The 17,162-nt window shown below is 39.1% G+C and overlaps 1 protein-coding gene and 1 long non-coding RNA gene across 2 annotated transcripts in view; one reads left to right on the forward strand and one right to left on the reverse strand.

The window, feature by feature from the left end:
• LOC124250144 (uncharacterized) overlaps nucleotides 1-13,822 on the reverse strand; it is a 73,784-nt gene extending 59,962 nt beyond the window's left edge. The window contains exons 1-2 of the long non-coding RNA XR_006891547.1: nucleotides 13,758-13,822; nucleotides 6,513-6,584 (exon numbers count right to left, since the gene is read on the reverse strand). This is a non-coding gene — a long non-coding RNA (uncharacterized LOC124250144). The remainder of the gene's footprint in view (nucleotides 1-6,512; nucleotides 6,585-13,757) is intronic.
• The window catches only part of NUP210L (nucleoporin 210 like), a 91,984-nt gene that overhangs the window by 59,107 nt on the left and 15,715 nt on the right, over nucleotides 1-17,162 (forward strand). Inside the window, exons 17-30 of the mRNA XM_046681945.1 lie at nucleotides 1,976-2,168; nucleotides 5,228-5,316; nucleotides 5,525-5,629; nucleotides 5,937-6,038; nucleotides 6,985-7,113; nucleotides 7,457-7,584; nucleotides 8,475-8,607; nucleotides 10,094-10,156; nucleotides 10,519-10,698; nucleotides 11,072-11,152; nucleotides 11,241-11,372; nucleotides 13,983-14,141; nucleotides 15,499-15,590; nucleotides 16,449-16,623. Of these exons, the coding sequence (XP_046537901.1) occupies nucleotides 1,976-2,168; nucleotides 5,228-5,316; nucleotides 5,525-5,629; nucleotides 5,937-6,038; nucleotides 6,985-7,113; nucleotides 7,457-7,584; nucleotides 8,475-8,607; nucleotides 10,094-10,156; nucleotides 10,519-10,698; nucleotides 11,072-11,152; nucleotides 11,241-11,372; nucleotides 13,983-14,141; nucleotides 15,499-15,590; nucleotides 16,449-16,623 (1,761 nt within the window). The remainder of the gene's footprint in view (nucleotides 1-1,975; nucleotides 2,169-5,227; nucleotides 5,317-5,524; nucleotides 5,630-5,936; nucleotides 6,039-6,984; nucleotides 7,114-7,456; nucleotides 7,585-8,474; nucleotides 8,608-10,093; nucleotides 10,157-10,518; nucleotides 10,699-11,071; nucleotides 11,153-11,240; nucleotides 11,373-13,982; nucleotides 14,142-15,498; nucleotides 15,591-16,448; nucleotides 16,624-17,162) is intronic.

The following is a 17,162-nucleotide window of genomic DNA, read 5'->3' on the forward strand; positions in this document are numbered from 1 at the left end:
AATGTAATGTAGTGATTCTGAGATAAGATTTTTCCCCTCATTAGATTTTGTGGTTGTTACTGGTTTTTGTTGCTGTTGCAGTGATGCTTGTTTGTTTATTGACTTTACTGAACTAGTTCTGTAATGTCTGTATTCTTTCTCCTCTGTGGCCACTAAAGTCTCTACTTGGTTAGCTTTGTGATCAGATAATGATTGGGAATAGGTTTCCTTAAATTCAAGGTATTTTTGTGGGGATTATGTTAAATTTATATATAAACTCAGAACAACTGAAATTTTTATGATGTTGAGTCATTCTAGTCATTCTGTCCAAGAACATATATATATATGATATATATATATCAAGATCAAATTGAGGGGCCGGGCCCATACCCGAGTGGTCAAGTTCATGTGCTCTGCTTCGGCAGCTCAGGGTTTCCAGAAGGACCTACAACTAGAATATGCAACTATGTACTGGGGGGCTTTAGGGAGAAGAAGAAGAAAAAAAAAAGATTGGCAACAGATGTTAGCTCAGGGTGCCAGTCTTTAAAAAAAATCAGGGCCAGCTCCGTGGTCGAGTGGTTAAGTTCGCATGCTCTGCTGCAGGCAGCCCAGTGTTTTGGCGGTTTGAATCCTGGGCGCGGACATGGCACCACTCATCGAGTCATGCTGAGGCAGCATCCCATATGCCACAGCTAAAAGGACCCATAACTAAGAATATACAACTATGTACCAGGGGGCTTTGGGGAGAAAAAGGGAAAAGAAAAAAAAAGCTTTTCTTTAAAAAAAAAATGAAATTGGGAGTCAGCTCTGATGGCCTAGCAGTTAAAGTTTGGCGCACTCCACTTCAGCAGCCCAGGTTCAATTTCAGGGCATGGGATCACACCACTTGTCTGTCAGTAGCCATGCTGTGGCAGCAGCTCACATACAAGAACCAGAAGAACTCACAGCTATACACAACAATGTGCTGGGGCTTTGAGGGGGAAAAAGGAAGAAAAAAGGAGGATGTTAGCTTAGAGTGAAGCTTCCCCTGCAAAAAAAAAAAACATAGAGCCAGCCTAGTGGCATAATTGTTAAGTTCATGTGCTCTGCTTCAGCAGCCCAGGGTTTGAAGGTTTGGATTCCCAGCACGGACCTATACACCACTCATCAAGGCATACTGTGGAGGCGTCCCACATACAAAATGGAGGAAGATTGGCACAGATGTTAGCTCAGAGACAATCTTCCTCAAGCAAAAAGAGGAAGATTGGCAACAGATGATTGCTCAGGGCCAATCTTCCTCACCAAAAAAAAAATAAAAGATCAAATCTAGATCAAAAATAAAAAACAAGTATAAAAGATATTTTGGGGACATTTGGGGAAATTGAAATATTGACTGTGTAATAGATGACATAGGGGCTGGTCCCGTGGCCGAGTGGTTAAGTTTGTGTGCTCTCTTTGGCGGCCCTGGGTTTTGCTGGTTTGGATCCTGGGTGCAGACATGGCACCACTCATCAAGCCATGCTGAGGCAGCATCCCACATGCCACAACTAGAAGGACCCACAACTAAAAATATACAACTATGTACCAGGGGCACTTTGGGGAGAAAAAGGAAAAAATTAATTAAGTAAGTAAGTAAAATAGATGACACAGAATTAATGTTAATATTCTTATGTGTGTTAATATTGTTTTTGTTACTTAGGAGAATGTTCTCATTCTTAGGAAATGCATGCTGAAATATTTAAGGGTAAAGTGACGTGATGCCTACATCATTTGACAAAAAAAGAAAAGACACACAGAGGGTAGGAAAGTGGAGGGAGAGATACAGAAAGCAAATGGTGAATCCAGATGAAGTATGTATAGGTATTCTTTATACTATTCTTTCAACATATGTGCAGGTTTGAAAATTGTTAAAGAAAAAAGACTGGGAGAAAACATGATCCCTAGCTTCAGGGATATCTTACTGCCTCTTAAGCTGTTGTTTATTTCTTTTCTTTTCTTTCTTTTTATTTTAATGCAGATTCCTGTATCAAGCCTGAGGGACACAGTCCTGGAACTGGCAGTGTTTGATCAACACAGGAGAAAGTTTGATAATTTCAGTTCACTAATGCTAGAATGGAAATCCTCAAATGAAACACTAGCTCATTTTGAAAATTATAATTCAGTGAAGATGGTAGCAAAGGATGATGGCAGTGGGCAGTCCTGGCTACATGGTACTGTGAAAATTTACAAATCCTTTCATATACCTGCTAAACAATTCTGCACTAAGTATTTCCTTATGGGTTATGCTTTATTTCGGATTTTATCATTTCTCACCATTTGTATTTGATCTTTGTATTTTTTAGAAAATGTAAAGGTAAACTTCCTTGTTTGCAAAACTCGAGCCTAAGGTCCAACACTTCTCACAAGAACATAGAAAAAATAATTTGTCAATGTATTGCTTGCCTATTATTTGCCTAATACTATGGAAATATTACTCAGGTATTAGAAAAATATTTGTTGAATGGCTACTGCATTTAAGGCCCTCTGCTAGGCACTTGGAGGTATAATGGTAAGTGAGATAAGCATAGTCTCTGCTCTCATAGACTTACAATCTATTTGGGGAGGCCAGACTTCAAATATTACAACTTTATTAGGTGTTTTGAAGGGCAAATATGAGGTGCTTTAAGAGCTTATAACAGGAGAACCTAACCTAGTTTAGAAGAGAGAAGGCTATGCTAAGAAAGTAATGTTTACACCAAGACCTGACGAGATGGTGGAAAGAGGAAATAGAAAGGATGAGCTGAATAAGGCAAGTGAGACTAACTTAGAGATGGGGCAAGAGGCACTAGATGAAATTCTAAGAGGGCAACAAGCCCTCATGTGCAGTCGCTCATCAGGCCTCTGCTTGTATCACATTTGCTGATGTCCCATTCACTGAAGCTAGTCACCGACCAAAACTAGTCAAGGTAGGCAAGGACCACTCAAGGGCATGGATACCAGCAGGCATGATTCACTGCGGGCCATTAATATAACAATCTATCACAGATCCATCCCAAAGGTGAAGAAGAAAGTGGTACAAAGGTTAACTTTTAGGTTTTTGGCATGAGCGTTTAGATGGATGGTATAACCATTGAATGAAATAAGAAACACTAGAGAAGGAGGAATAAGGTTTAACCTTTTCCTTGCCCACAAGGAGCTTACACTCAGAGCAAGTTTAAGAGCTTTGCTACAGAACTTGACAACATAATACTAATATGTGTATAATACTATAACACTATAATACAAATAGTATGATACAGTTAGTGTAAAAAATGATGGAGAAGAAAGAGATGCTCCTTATACCCTATACCAGTCAATCACCAGATACCATCAATGTTATCTTCTAAATATTTTTTGGTTTCATCCCTTCCTCTCTGAGTCCATCACTAGTGTCCTTATTACCTCTATCCTGCATTACCAGTTGCTGATTAATTACTGAGTAGCCTCCTAACTGATCTCATTGTGTATCTGCTACTCTCTAATCCATCGTTCACACTACTGTCCAGAATGATCTTTCTAAAGTACAAATCTGAATCTCTCTCTTAAAATTGTTTTTTGGGCTATTATTTACTCAGCTCTTATGACATGCGAGGCACTGCACTAAAAACTTTATGTACGTTTTCTCATGTAATCCTCGTAACAACCATGAGAGAGTAACATTGTTATCCCCATTATGTAAATTTACTCATTCATTACATGCTTATTGAGTTCTTACTATATTCTAGCTACAGTTTTAGGCCCTGAGATTACAACAGTAAATAGATGCAGCAGCAAGCTCTGTGACAGCAAAGCCTATACTCTTCACAACTGACTTTACTGTCACCATATTGTCTTCAGGGAGTCCGTTTCTTCCAGGATAAAATTCGTATGTTGCAGCTTAACATACCAACCCCTGCCTACTTCTTTGGCTTCACCTCTTATTACCACCCACATATACCCTACATTTTTCTCACAGTCAACAACTTTAGATCCATAGCTATGACAAAGCTTGTCACACCTCTTTCCATTGCGTATGTTGTATGTTCTCTTTTCTCATATCTTCACTGGGCTTAAATCTTCCTCTAGTGATCTGGGAGTTTTCTGTCCCTCTCTATTCTCAATCTAAGGAAAATATTCCTTCTTTGTGCTCTTATATACTCTATATATATGTGCTCTGTACATACTTCTGTAACAGCACTTATCACACTGTATTGCAGGGGTTGGTTTGCCTCTTAGTCGCCGTACTAAGCTGTGGGTTTCTTTGAAGGCAAAGATTGTGTTTCCTACTTCTTCCTCTCTGTATCCTAATTACCTGGCATAGTACCCAGCATATAGCAGGCCCTCAATAAATCTTTATTGAATGAATGAATGGATGGATGTAGCATCATGAGAAAATGCTACACAGATTTAGTCATGATCATGTGTTGAGAATAAAATAAGAATTGACCTGGGGCCGGCCCAGTGGCACAGCGGTTAAGTGCACACATTCCACTTTGGCGGCCTGGGGTTCGCCGGTTTGGATCCCGGATTCAGACATGGCACCGCTTGGCAAGCCATGCTGTGGTAGGCATCCCACATATAAAGTAGAGGAAGATGGGCACGGATGTTAGCTCAGGGCCAGTCTTCCTTAGCAAAAAGAGGAGGATTGGCTGAAGATATTAGCAGGGCTAATCTTCCTCAAAAAAAACAAAATTGATCTAAGTTGCAGATTTGTCTTAAATTTAAAAAAAGAAAGATAGAAAAAAGAATGAATGGGTAAAGCAGTCAGATTATGGAAGACTTCAAATACTAGTTTAAGGAGTTTGAATTGCTCTAATAAGGAATAGCCATTTAAAATTTCTGAATAAGGGACTGATATATTTACATGTACAAAACAGTTTAGAAGAGTGAAAGGTTCGAAAGGACTATCTCCTTGTTCTCACTGCCATTTTTAAATCAAACAAAAACTTCCCCGTACACTGTTGTCAGCCTGTGTTTGGACTCACAGACCAAGGGAGCTGGAAAGAAATTTAGATTTTGCCTGGCCCAATCCCTCATTTAATATAGGAACTGAGAAATAAAGTGGTTGCCCGGGGTCACGCAGAAATATAGTGGCAGAGTCAGCACAAAAACCCAGTTTTTTGTTTCTTGTGTATTTCCCCATTCAGTTTTTTTTTCCTCCTGCAATAAATCACTAGTTGGTAAAAATTAAGGCAGAATTTGGTTTTCTGGAGACACTTTTGTATTCTACATGTCACTGTTTCTCACAGGATATTTTTCTGCACGTCTGCAGGTCATCAGATACTTAAAGTACATCAGTTAAAAGGAACCGTACTCATTGGAGTTAATTTTGTGGGCTATTCAGAGAAGAAAAGTCCAAAGGTAAGTAGAGCTTGTTATATAACAAATGTAAATTAACTGAAATTTAAGGCTCTTCTTTAAGAGTCATCTATAACTGATGTAAATCTGAGAACTGCACATCTCTATGATTCTGTTACCTTTGCACTTAAAACAGTACTGGCATCTTCTCTCACTAAGCTGAGGAATTAAAAGTTTATATTCACCTTTGTGGTTCTTATTACATTTCTAGGAACTTTTCAACTTGCCCAGATCTGCAGCTGTGGAGCTGCTCCTGGTGGATGATGTAACTGTATTGCCTGAGAATGCCACCATCTATAACCATCCTGATGTGAAGGTAGAAGCTGTATAGGTCTAGTTAAATGGAATCATATTGGAAGGGAGAGTACGAGGTTATTAAAATTAACAGTATAGAAATAAAAAAGCTCACTTATATGTTGAAAATCACTGATACACATATATAATGCATATATAATAATTAGCTGCAATATCCTTAGGACTTATACTTTAATAATATTTTGTCTTTGGTCCATTGACCTTAATCTTTTCATCCCATACTCTTTCTTAGGTAGGTAGAAGTTGTTTTCTTTGAATTATTTATAACCCAGAGGGAATGGAATATTGTTTGTCTGATTTTTCCTTAGGAAATATTTAGCCTTGTGGAAGGATCTGGTTATTTTTTAGTCAACAGCAGTGAGCAGGACATTGTCACTATTACTTACCTGGAAGCAGAAAGCTCTGTCCAGGTGAGTTCTAGAAATATTCCCAGACTGATAATCTCTGGTAAAAACTCATTCTTAGCAGAATGATTGGAAAAATTCCATTGTATGTCTCAAACTTGTTACAAAAGTAACATTTGCCTCTTTTTTTTTTGAACGAGAGGTTTTTTTCTCTAACTAGCTAAATTACTGGGCAATTTTTGGTTCTGGTTGAGCTGACAGTGTAGGAGACATCTATTTATAAAATTTCCATTAAACGAAGGTTCATTTCTGTAAATTTCACAGCACAGAACTGTATGAATACTTAGATGTACTGTTGACTTTATAACCTGAGCGTATGGTGTTTTCAGCCAGGATATAACAACTCAAAATATTAACTGACTCTATAGTCCATATGCCAAGTGATTTGCTTTTAGTTGACTTGTAGCAATAAAATAATACCTTACATCAACTATGCATATATTTCCTTTCCTTCTAAGAGCTCAAAGGAATTTAACTTACCTTAGTCGTAATGTTTGTTTTTAAAAGGCGAGATTGAGGCACTATATGGAAAAACATGCAGTTGTGCAGGAGCTATAATGCAAGAATGAAAAACAAAGTATTAGTCCACTCAGTACTTTCTCTCTCCACTGTTGATTGCAACATAAATGGGGTTGGTTTTCTTCATGAAATCCTTTCCCTGTTCATAATTAAGAAGCTGGATATGTATGTTGGATTCTGCTTGAATTCAATCAACTTAAATTCTGCTCTTTATCAGTTAATATTTGTTAAGGGTACATATTTTGCTATTAACTGAAACATCACATTAAGGGTACATATTGTGCTATACCTAAGACACATAATGTCATTTCTCAGAGTTCCCATCAAGAAGGCAGTAATATACTGTATTTTCCGCTTTGGATGAAAATAGTTGCTGTGAGTATGTTTGGAGCATGTTTGCTTCTCTACCCAGCTACCATCTTCTTCCTTCTAGTTAGTTCCTGTACATCCTGGATTTCTCGCCTTGGAGGTCTATGATCTGTGCTTGGCTTTCTTGGGTCCAGCAATGGCCCACCTCAGGGTGTCAGACATACAAGAGCTGGAGCTTGACCTGATTGATAAGGTGAGAGATGTTTGCTTTATCTCATAAATGAAGCAGGCCTCATTCTCACTATCTAGCATCACTTAATATAGTCTCTGCTCAGCTACTGTGTATGTATACCAGGACCTTTGGTAATGTTAATGGAAATGCTTGCCCTTAAAGAACAACATTCCAACATTAAACATGATGAAGATAATAGAGTGTTAAAGAACAACTTAAAAGAGTACACATAGATTAGGCTCATCTGATCAAAGACTGACCAGGAACATTTAGCATGAATAAAAGTTTGCCACCCTCTGAGAGTTAGACTGTCCTTGGCGAATGAGACACCTCTACTAAAATTACTTTTTTTTTTAACTACTAGGTTGAAATAGGTAAAACTGTGTTAGTAACTGTGAGGGTTCTTGGCTCTTCCAAACACCCATTCCAAAATAAATATTTCAGAAACATGGAGCTCAAACTACAGTTGGCTTCTGCCATCGTCACCCTGACGTGAGTACCATTTCAGTACTTCTTTCTCCCCATGCTTAATAGCATGAGAATCTCCCTCCTGGTAGCCTAGTCAGCTCTCTCTTAGGTTATTTCAGACTTTCTTCTTCACTTTTTTGTCACAGTACCTTTCAGCCCATACTCTCTTCCCATATTCAGCTCTCTACAAAATACCCCTTCCAGATCACCCAAGATATCTTGTTTTCAGGCTATAATCATGTGTCTCATTAATATTTCCATTTTATGAAACTTCTTCTTGGATGATATCCTTTGAGGGTGCTGCAGGCTAGAAGACCTTCAAAAATCTATTGAGAAGCAGAGGCACTGGTATTCCCCTCTGTGAAAGGGGAAATACAGGAATTCCAAGGGAGTTTAGTGTTTGCAATTTTGCCAGTCTATATTTACATTGCCCTTATTCTTTGGAGCCTTAGAACAAATTTTTGCCCTTCAGGAGCTTCCTGCCATTGCCATGAACTTTGTCTTGACTCTGGAAATTCATTTTCTGGCAGTTCCCTATAACCAGAGTTAAAATGAGCCAAAAATATTAAGCATCTTAAAAAAATGCATAACTGACCACTCTTAAAACTAAATCTTGGGCCAGCCCAGTAGCGTAGTGGTTAGGTTTGTGCACTTTGCTTTGGCAGCCCAGGGTTCACAGGTTCGGATCCTGGGTGGGGACCTACACACACTCATCAAGCCATGCTGTGGCAGCATCCCACATACAAAATAGAGGAAAATTGGCATGAATGTTAGCTCATGGACAATCTTCCTCAAGCAAAAAGGGGAAGATTGGCAACAGATGTTAGCTCAGGGCCAATCTTCCTCACAAAAACAGCAACAACAACAAAAAACCTCAACTCTTTCTCACCTAAAAACTTTCTCATTCATTGCAGGCTAATGGAGGAACAGGACGAATACTCTGAAAATTATATCCTTCGAGCTGTCGCTATTGGGCAATCCACACTTGTGGCCATTGCCAGGGACAAGATGGGGAGAAAATTCACATCAGCTCCTCGGCAAATTGAAGTAAGGAAATTATCTCATCCAAAATTCATACTTCATATTATTTGGCATTATTTATCTTTTTCTGTTTAGTTTTCACAAGTTGAAAATCATTTGACTGAAAAAACTGATAGTTGTCTAACTCTTGCAACAATACGTAATTTGGTTTTGGTTTTTGTTTTTCTGTGTAAAAGTAATACACTTCTGGGCTGGCCCCATGGCCAAGTGTTTAAATCCGCGCACTCTGCTTCAGTGGCCCGGGGTTTTACCAGTTTTGATCCTGGGCACAGACATGGCACTGCTCGTCAAGCTATGCTGAGGCAGTATCCCACATACCACAACTAGAAGGACTCAAACTAAAACTATACAACTGTGTACCGGGGGGCTTTGGGGAGAAAAAGGAAAAGTAAAATCTTTTAAAAAAAAGTAGGGGCTGGCCCCGTGGCCGAGTGGTTAAGTTCGCGCGCTCCGCTGCAGGCGGCCCAGTGTTTCGTTGGTTCGAATCCTGGGCGCGGACATGGCACTGCTCATCAAACCACGCTGAGGCAGCGTCCCACATGCCACAACCAGAAGGACCCACAACGAAGAATATACAACTATGTACCGGGGGGCTTTGGGGAGAAAAAGGAAAAATAAAATCTTTAAAAAAAAAAAAAAAAGTAATACACTTCTTGTAGAAAATTTGGAAAGCACAAAAAAATGTAAAGATGCATAATGAAAACAGCCTTTAATTCCACTACTTAGAGGCAAGTATTATTAAGATTTCAGTGTATTTCCTTCACTTTTTTTCCCAATGCATATTTTAACATGGATGAATCATACTGCTTTTTTCATCTTAATCTTATATCAAAAGTATTTTCTTATGTCATTAAAAGCTAATTGTTGGCCATGTGTTGAAAGTTGTTGAAGCTGGGTAATAGGTACCTGAGAGTTTTTTAACTGTTCTCTCTACTTTTATATATGTTTGAAAAAAGTGAAAAACAAAGATAATTGTAAACATAATTTTAATGGCCACTTTTATTCCAGTGAGTGGTTATGTAATAACTTATTTAAGCATTCTCATTTAAGTAATTTAGAATTTTTTGCTATTATAAATAAAATTTGTTTTTTTTTTTTTTTTTGAGGAAGATCAGCCCTGAGCTAACATCTGCTGCCAATCCTCCTCTTTTTGGCTGAGGAAGACTGGCCCTGAGCTAACATCCATGCCCACCTTCCTCTACTTTATATGTGGGACACCTACCACAGCATGGCTTGATGAGTGGTGCCATGTCCGCACTTGGGATCCGAACCGGCGGACCCTGGACCACTGAAGCGGAATGTGTGCACTTAACCGCTGTGCCACCAGGCCGGCCCCCTAAAATTTGTATTTATAAATAAAATAAACTACATGTCTTTGTATATAACTTCATTTTACATAATTAGGATTTTTTTCCTTAGAATAAGCTGCAGGATCATTTGTTATGAAATCAATTAGTTAGTCACTGTTGTCCTTTTGGTTTTCTCCTTCAAGGTGTTTCCTCCATTCAGACTTGTTCCAGAGAAAGTGACACTGATTCCAACTAACATGATGCAGGTGATCTTAAAGACAGAAAAATAAGATTTACCCTTTCTCCTCATTCTACCTCTGTCCCACCCCAACACACACACACCTCTTCTTACTGGCCTCCTCTTGTCTGTTCCCAGCCAAGTTCAACAGGATCTGATAAAGAACAAAATTACTATTTTCCCTATTCCATGCTGAATGTGGTATAAACTACCTCTTGGAATCCTGTGGATATTTGTAGCATTTCCATTTCTTCTGCATTTGAGTTTATATGGGATATGCTGGTTGGGAAGTGGGGGAAGATGAAGTCAAGTTGCTTGGACAGAATGTTGGGAAAAGAGATGTGACTTCTACCCATTCTCCAGGCATTCACCAGTATGTTTAAATTCCAGGTAATATCCGAAGGTGGCCCCCAGCCCCAATCTATCATTCACTTCTCCATCAGTAACCAGACAGTGGCTGTTGTTAATAGGAGGGGGCAAGTTACAGGGAAGGTGGTTGGCACAGCTGTGGTCCATGGTACCATCCAGACAGTAGATGAAGATACTGGCAAAGTCATTGTGTTTTCCCAGGTATTGATTCTTTGTTCTGCTCTGCTTCTCTTCTTCCTTCTGGGAACCATACTGGGAGGTGGGGGAAGGAGTGGTGATGAGGAGAGTGTCAGCAGCCCAGGAAAACCCTTTCAGTCCCCTCATTTGGCATGCTCCTAACCAGGCATTGGAAATACGTAATCTTTAGTGAAAAACCCACAGAGTACTTGGCATTGCTATAAGATATAGTCCCTATCCTTAAGGAATTATGTAAAGAACAAAAACAAACATATCTATGGTACTTTGTTGTTGTTGAATGCCCCAAACAACAACAAACAAACTATGTATCATAAGCCGTCTGTCCACCTGACACACTCCCTCCTAGTCTAAGCTTGCTCTCCACCCTATTGAGCAGGATGAAGTGCAGATTGAAGTTGTTCAGCTAAGGGCTGTTAGGATCCTTGCAGCTGCAACTCGACTCATCACAGCTACTGAGGTCAGTATGATGACTCTGTTCTGAGTTCATTATTTTTATAATGCCAGCTGGGCAGGATATAAAGCACAAAACCACTTTTTCTTTTCAGATGCCAGTTTATGTCATGGGAGTGACCAGTACCCAGACCCCTTTCTCCTTCAGCAATGCCAACCCTGGGCTCACATTCCACTGGTCCATGAGCAAAAGGGATGTATTGGATCTGGTGCCCAGGCATTCAGAGGTATGAATTTTTTTGTTTATTATATTACCTTAGGGATCTTGATATTAAATTTATTTTATTTCATCATAAGTTTTAGATTGACTCACTTTCTAAACTACACAATATTATTATTTATCTCTTTTTCCTATTGTTCTGTGAACACTAGAAACCTGCAAATCATACCTGGAATTCAAATTTGAGTACTCAGATAATACTACATGATTTTTAATATACTTTGCTGGAAAGAGCTCTTGAAAGCAATGTTTCCTTTACTATTGTATTTGTTGTATTGGTGAGCAGATGACTATGTTACACGAGTAACACATTATGAACATAAAGTATATATACACAGAGTTTAAATATGTAAAATAATCTTTTAACATGTTCAGACACACTTAATTATGTTAATAATCATGTTTGTGCTGCATGATGGGCAGTTGACATTAACAGTAAGAAAGGTAGGGGCCAGCCCCTTGGCCGAGTCATTAAGTTCGCATGCTCTGCCTCGGCAGCCCAGGGTTTCACCAGTTCAGATCCTGGGCGTGGACAGGGTACTGCTCGTCAGGCCATGCTGAAGTGGCATCCTACATAGCACAACCAGAAGGACCTACAACTGGAATATACAACTATGTACTGGGGGACTTTGGGGAGAAGAAGAAAAAAAAAAGGAAGATTGGCAACAGATGTTAGCTTAGGTGCCAAAAAAAAAAAAAAAACAGTAAGAAAGGTGGATGCTGAGGATATTTCTGGGCCTGAGGTACTGGGAGCTTGGGGAGAACTGGATTCCCACTGTGAGCATGTGGGGTGCTGTGGATGCCATGGGGCTGGTGTGGGCCACCAACTGGCAGCTGATTCTGACTGAGTGCCATATATCAATGGCAGACTTAAGAAGGACTTAATTAAATTGCTCCTCCATGGTTCCCTTTGGTGGTGCCGGCTCCTCCCAATTCAACACCTGCTTCATCTGCAGTGGCTGAAACCCTCAGGATGGACATGAGGGAAAGCCACAGTGCAACCTAAGTCCTTTTATTACTGAAAATAGCTTTGATGTTTTAATACACATAACATTAAACCTTACTCTGAAGCCTGAAAAAGAAAAAAAAAGAAAGATGGATGCTACAAGACAAACTTTACCTAATCATCAGATTGATGTTTTTACCTGATCATCAGTTTGATGGAACCCACCCGAGGTGGTCTGGGGACAGCGGCAGACATGGATAAAGTAGTCTGGGCTTTACCTTAGGAAGTAGGAACCTGACGCCAAGGTACCCAGTAGGTCACAACTCAGTGCCCACAAGAACAAAGAATTAGACCTTGGGAGAGAACAGAGCAGTTACAGGAGCTAGAATCAGTAGGGTATTTCTGGAGCCAGCGAAAAAGCAAAGAGGAAAGGTCTAGAAAAAGTAAAAAATATATATTTGCAATATTTCTAAAAATATCCTAGATCTATAATCTAGGGAAACTCTGATGGTCGGGTCTCCTATCTGTCATGGGCAGAGCCTAGTTATACTTGGAATTGAGGAGCAATGGAACTGTACTTAGTTTGGAGTTCTGCAGAGGGATTTGGCTTTTTGTCTTGAATAGCAAATAGAGATTATGTGAAAGCAGGGGATGGCTTCAGCCTTAGCATCTGTTGTACTTCTCCTTTCCTCTATTTTCTTCCCTAAAACATCACTCTTTTCTCTAGCAGAAGAAATGATTGAGAGCTATACAAAGATTTTCTTCTGCCTCAGACCCTGCATAGGCAAACTGGGCTATGAAATAGGCAATAGAAAGGTCTCCAATGCCCCACAAGGTAGATTTCCTTCACTGTCATGTCACCATTTAGAGATTCACTTGGCTTAGACAATTATAAACCACTCGTTCTTTAGCATAAGACTTTCTTCCAGATAACTGATTGAGATCTGTTGAGATTCCACAAAGGAAATGGGAATTTTTATGTAGGGGAGGAGGGAAAGGTGATTTTGGAACTTGGGACTCTATGTGAGACAAGAGAGCTAGAAGGAAGATCTTGAGGACTCTGGACAGCAAGAAGGCAGGGGAGATAGGACATGAAGTGAGTCCCCAAAAGGTAGGCAGGTGCCTACTTCAACATTTGCTTTAGTGTTGGCTCTACCTTCCCTATTACCAGAAATTTGTCCAGGTCTAATCCTTATCCAGTCCAGACTAGAATGGTGAGTGAAGCAAGTGGGGAGATAATGAGCCAGTTTTAGCATAGTCCTAAAATAGAAGCTTCCCCTTCTTGTCCTTTTCCTTCCCTGCTACCACTCTGAACTCCAGCAGTAGATTGTCTCCCTTCTCTCCCATCTCAAGTTCTACTGTCTGAACCCAGTTTACAAACCCTTTCCTTCATTTCCATTCTTCTCCTATCAATGAATTGTCTTCGAGATAGCATAAGAATCTTACCAGATTGCCCGAATTTGTTGAGCACTGCAAGCAGAGGTTTACTTCAGGGGTGACTGTGGTGCTGGGAATATGAAAAGAAATAACCATGAAAATAAGCCCTGAAAGTATAGTTCTTCTAGCTAGCTTCTAGATTTCCAAGACTCATTGTCCTTATTGTTATAGCAAAGAGGGAAGGGCACAGTGTTTATTCATGAATATTTCTTAATCCATCCCCTCACTATCTAGGTTTTTCTACAGCTCCCAGCAGAGAATAACTTTGCCATGGTTGTCCACACAAAAGCAGCTGGCCGGACCAGTATCAAAGTCACTGTCCGCCATATGAATAGTTCCTCTGGGCAGTTTGAGGGGAATTTGTTGGAACTATCTGATGAAGTTCAGATCCTGGTAAGGTGATCACAGTTTGAAAGCTAAACAGCAATGCAAGTAGAAGGAGATGATTATTATTTCTGTGCATTTGGGTAGATAAGCTAGAAGACAAGAATTTGCTAAATGAATAGATGAACCATAAAATGACAACAGAAGCCAAGAAGAAATGCAAAGTCGAAAGATAGGCAGATATTGCCCTTTAAGACTAACACAGGAATTTCTTTTCCAACTAGCAGAACAAGATGCTTTTCAAATAACCCTCCCCCAATGTCATCCCCCACAGAAGTAATGGGGTGACGATCGGAATGTGTTGGGGGCTTGTCATATAGGCAGGGAACAAGATCTGCCCTCATTTATCACACTGAATTCCTTTCCCCAGCTGGCCCAGATCTGGGCAGTGAAAGCTGGGACAAGCATGATTGAACTTGCACAGGGTGGCAGCCTGAAAATATGAAAATGGCTTATTTTTGTATATCAAGGAGGTATATAGTCTCTTATTATCCATGAAGAGCTTAGTCCTAATAGAGAAATTGCTAGAGGGATCCCTGGAACAGATTTATAGTTTCTAGATCTTTGTCATTCCTGCTAATTGCCTCTTTATAAGTATTGACATTAGAAACTATAGCACATGCACTCCTCTCAACTCCCTACACAATGAGCGTAGGATATGAACACCACAATAACTAAAGAGGGATGAATTTCTGAGCCGTTCTGCCTAACATAGATATTATGATACTTAACTATATTCGTAGGTAGATTGAAATCTAATCCTAACTTCTGGTAAGGTGTAAGAGTATGAATAATTTCTACAGATGTCCTCAGGCTGAAAGCTAAATGGCCCTAATGTTTTTTAGAATTCAAAAGAAAAATTTATCATTTGTGTGGGGCAAAATGTTCCTCTACCTCTGAATATGGGACTTATTTTTTTCTTTTTTGCTCCTTTATTTTGGTTTTCGTTCTCTGAGTCAGTGAGGGGTAGAGGAAAGAACACTTCACTAGGAGTCACTGAATAGTGTCCTTTACTAATTTAATATTATAGGTTCTTTGTTCTCAAATCTCTTTTCAGGTTATCAGAGCTAAAATTAGAAAATTCAAAATTATTTTATACTTAATATCTAAGTATTACAGAGGATGTGGTAAGTGTAAACTTTGTCACATGCCCAGTCCCTTGTGGTCAGAGGTAGGGCTACTATTAGGTTCTATATTCTAGAATATCTAGGTTTGTTTTAATTGCCTGCCTCATTTTGGAAAGAAATACTATGGAACAGTAGGCTCAATTGAAGATAGGCAGCCTGTTGATTTGTAGTTTTTCATGTGAGTACAGGTCAGCATTTGTCTTTTCCAGAAATGAGAAAAACATTATTTCTCATCATAGGTGTTTGAAAAACTCCAACTATTCTATCAAGAGTGCCAACCTCAGCAAATTCTGATGCCCATGAATTCTCAGCTCAAACTCCATACCAACAGGTGAGGAGAATGGAGAAGGGCAGGCCAGGTTCTAACTTTACCCTCAGTAAAACATTGCACATGGAAAGAACTATTGCCTTCTAGGTGATTTTTCTAACCCACAATTTTTTTTCAGCTGAGGTGAAATTTATATAACATAAAATTAACTATTTTAAGTGTACTTAAAGTGGCATTTTTTTCATTCACAATATTGTACAACCATCACCTCTATCTAGTTCCAAAACATTTTCATTACCACTAAAGGAGACCCAAATCCATTAAGCAGCTCATCTTTCTCTCATCCTTCTATCTTCCTCTCAGTCCCTGGCAGCCACTAATAAGCTGTTTCTATGAATTTAACTATTCTGTATATTTCATATAAATGGAATCATACAATATGTGATCTTTTGTGTTGGCTTCTTTCAGTTAGATAATGTTTTTGAGGTTCATCCGTGATGTAGCATGTATCAGTACTTCATTCCTTTTTATGACTGAATAATATTCCATTGTATGGCTATAACACATTTTGTTTATCCATTCATCAGTTGATAGACATTTGTGTTGTTTTCACCTTTTAGCTATTGTGAATTGTGTTTCTATGAACATTCATGTACAAGTATTTGTTTGAAAATCTGTTTTCAATTCTTTTGGCCAAATAATTTTTTAATGATAAATGTGTAACAGGATTTGATTTTTAAAGAGATAAGCATAATCCAAAGGCAGACTTTTACCTGAGGAACAAATAAGCACACGACATGGAGAATGGCAAGCAGTTTCTTCAGAGAACAGCCTCTAACAGTGATCCTGGTAACCTCTACTCCTTTCTTTCTGGTCAAACAGAGACCCCAAGAGATGCCACTTGCTCCATTTGTTCCCTAGGGAAGGGGCCGCCTTTGTGAGTTCCCGTGTTCTCAAGTGTTTCCCTAATTCATCCGTCATTGAGGAGGATGGTGAAGGGCTCCTGAAAGCTGGTTCCATTGCAGGTACTGCTGTGTTGGAAGTTACTTCTATAGAACCTTTTGGAGTCAACCAAACAACCATAACTGGGGTTCAGGTGAGTTCAGAACCTTACTCAAAAAAAATAAAAGGAATACCATGGCCTTAACAGGCAGATTTCCTTTTTCAAGAACTAGAAATTTCTCTGGAAGTCAGAAATGAACTGTAAGATAAGAGGACAATCTTGAAATGGTTATAAACCACAAAATTAAAGTGGACTTTAGAGTCCTTGTTATAAAAGGGATTAGCTTCAAATTGGTATGATTGTCTTCGGAGAAGCTTTGGTAAAAGGCTTGGTGTGGGAGAACTGTAGAACTATTACTATCAATATTAGGCTTTGTTATTAGAATAAAAAAATTAAAAATTAGAAGACACTTTAGAGGTAAGTTAGTCTAACACAAAAAAAAAAGAAAAAATTTTTAGGCATTAAACACCTGGTATGTTCCAGTCACTATGTTGGTCCTTTTGTGTATATTAACTCTTTCAACTACCACAAAAACCCTATGAGGCAGGCATTATTATCCTTATTAAACTGATAAGAAATCTGAGCTCTAGAATGGTTAAATGAAGTGAAGAAATGATGAAGCTAGGATTCAA

This window comes from Equus quagga, chromosome 13 (genome assembly GCF_021613505.1).
Source record: "Equus quagga isolate Etosha38 chromosome 13, UCLA_HA_Equagga_1.0, whole genome shotgun sequence".
Taxonomy (NCBI): Eukaryota; Metazoa; Chordata; class Mammalia; order Perissodactyla; family Equidae; genus Equus; species Equus quagga.